The sequence below is a fragment of the Rhinopithecus bieti genome, unplaced genomic scaffold (assembly GCF_001698545.2).
Source record: "Rhinopithecus bieti isolate Rb0 unplaced genomic scaffold, ASM169854v2 scaffold_68244, whole genome shotgun sequence".
Lineage (NCBI taxonomy): Eukaryota > Metazoa > Chordata > Mammalia > Primates > Cercopithecidae > Rhinopithecus > Rhinopithecus bieti.
The window spans coordinates 884,002-886,353 of NW_016825829.1; the positions used below are offsets into that span (position 1 = coordinate 884,002).

The 2,352-nt window shown below is 61.7% G+C and overlaps 1 protein-coding gene across 5 annotated transcripts in view; it reads right to left on the minus strand.

Moving 5' to 3' along the window:
• Positions 1-1,019: 1,019 nt before the first annotated feature.
• The window catches only part of SH3BP2 (SH3 domain binding protein 2), a 42,756-nt gene continuing 41,423 nt past the window's right edge, over positions 1,020-2,352 (minus strand). For all 5 annotated transcript variants that reach the window (XM_017863132.1, XM_017863131.1, XM_017863130.1 and 2 more), the window contains one exon: positions 1,020-1,616. In XM_017863132.1, coding sequence (XP_017718621.1) covers positions 1,479-1,616 — 138 coding nt within the window. In that variant the 3' untranslated portion in view covers positions 1,020-1,478. The remainder of the gene's footprint in view (positions 1,617-2,352) is intronic.

Below are 2,352 nucleotides of genomic sequence, written 5' to 3' on the forward strand. Positions count from 1 at the left end.
TCCCTGCCAACCCCGACCTCCCCAAGTCTGTTTCATTAAAAATCCAGCCTGGAAGGGCCGGGCATGGTGGCTCAGGCCTGTAATCCCAGCACTTTGAGAGGCCGAGGCGGGCGGATCACCAGGTCAGGAGATCGAGACCATCCTGGCTAACACGGTGAAACCCCGTCTCTACTAAAAATACAAAAAATTAGCCGGGCATGGTGGCAGGCGCCTGTAGTCCCAGCTATTCGGGAGACTGAGGCAGGAGAATGGCGTGAACCCAGGAGGCGGAGCTTGCAGTGAGCCGAGATCGCGCCACTGCACTCCAGCCTGGGAGACACAGCGAGACTCTGTCTCAAAAAAAAAAAAAATCCAGCCTGGAAGGTGTGCCAGGGAGAGTGACCCGCTGGAACTCCATGGCAGAAAGTAAGGGGACCGATTGGGGCTGGGCCTGAGTCAAGTATTGCCTGGAGGACTTGGGCATCTGGGTACCACCGTCCCGACCCACCCTTGGCCTGCTTAGGGTCCACTGTTCCCGTCCCATCATAGCTGTCACTTACTCCAACAAGTATTCCTGAAACCTCTAGTCCCTGCACACCCAGCTGCCCTGGACACTGTGCCATAAGCACCTCATACCCAGCTGTCCCCAGACTGGGCTGCGAACTCAGCCAGGCCAGAGGCCCCTGTCTGGAACGGGACCAGGCATGCAGGAGGTACCCAGTAACTGCTCGCTAATGCAGGGAATGAACCAGCTGTAGCTGCAGGGCCTTCTAGCTCTGAGCAGCACTGCCCTGGCCTGACCCAAGGCAGCAGAACTGCTGCGTGGGGTGTGGGCTCCCAGCCCAGACGGCCCAAGTTTGGGTCCTGATCTGTTACTCGCTGTGCACCCTGGAGAAGTCACTCAGTGACCTGCACCCTGGAAGACAAGACAACCAACTCTTGGGGTTCCTGGGTACTGCTGCAGTCACCACTTGGACATCAGTGTGGGCACCCAGGAAGCTGGTAATCCCCTCCTTCCCAATCAAGCCCCAGCCACCAAGGCAAAGCTCACTGGTGCTTTATTGGAGGCAAAAGCCCCTACTGGAGCCTGTGTCTTAGCGTTCCTTGGGGTCCCAGGGCCAGCCCCGGCCCCCACCCAGCTGCCCTGGCCCTGCCTGGCTCCTAGCCCACTGCGGGGTGGGTGTGATGGGGGGACCACTGTTCTTGTCCTCGGAGCCCAGGCACGACTTGGTCCTGGGTTTCTGGGGTTGGGACAGGGCAAGCTGGTGTGGGGCAAGAGTCCCCTCGTCCTCTGGAGCCTGGAGCCTGGAGCCTGGTCCAGCCTTGGAACCCAGCCTTCTGGATAGACTGGCTGGGTCCTACGAGATGTCCATCGCAGAGGCCCTAGGCAAGCACGGCCTTGCTCCTGCGCACTCTCCCATGTGGGCCCGTGTCCATCTGTGTGGCCCGGGGTCAGGGCCCCTGTGACTGCCTTGGCCTGGCAGCCACACGGGCAGGTATCACCTAGGCCTGGTGTAGCCGTAGGGGTGCCGCAGCAGCAGGCTCTGGTGGCTGGGCAGCACGTGGGTGTGGTAGTGCTCCACCATGCTGCCCACACTCACAAACAGGAGCTCGCCCTCCAGGTAGAACTTAGAGTCCTGTGGGGAAAGAAAGGGGGAGCGTCAGCAGGGCCAAGCCACTCGGCGGCTCTAGGCCTCAGTCTCCCTGTCTGTAACACAAGGCGGCAGCAGCAACAGCGGCATCGCCAGGCCGGCCCCTGGCTGTCGGTGGTGCCCCCAGGGTGGCCTCCGCATCGGGCCCGTGCTCTCCACGTTCCCGCCTCACTTCCCCTCCGTCCCCCGTGTCCAGGAGCCTGCACCCAGAGCACTGCAGACCAGGTCAGGGAATGAACCTAGGGACCGGGCTAGGCCTGTAATCCCAGCACAGTGGGAGGCCGAGGTGGGGGGATTGCTTGAGCCCCAGAATTTGAGACCAGCCTGAGAAAGACAGTGAGACCCTGTCCCCACCTGAGAAAGACAATGAGACCCTGTCCCCGCCTGAGAAAGACAGTGAGACCCCCGTCCCCGCGAAAAGAAAAAGACAAGACAAGCGACCCGGGGTCTGGTGCTGACCACCCGTCCCCACTAGGGTGCGGAGGACAAAGCCAGGCCAGGAGAAGAGGGAGGCTGGGCAGGAGGGGGAGGCTGGTATCCCAGAAGTGCCAGTCTCAGTCTACCTGCTGCCTACACCCAATCAGGGAGATTCTGCTCTGCCTCTTGCCAGGCCATGCAGCCAGGGTCCCTGTCCCACTGGGAGCCCTCTCACCCCCTCAACCCCTCTCACCCCCTCACCCTCTCACCCCCTCACCATCTCCCCTCTCACCCCCTCACCCCT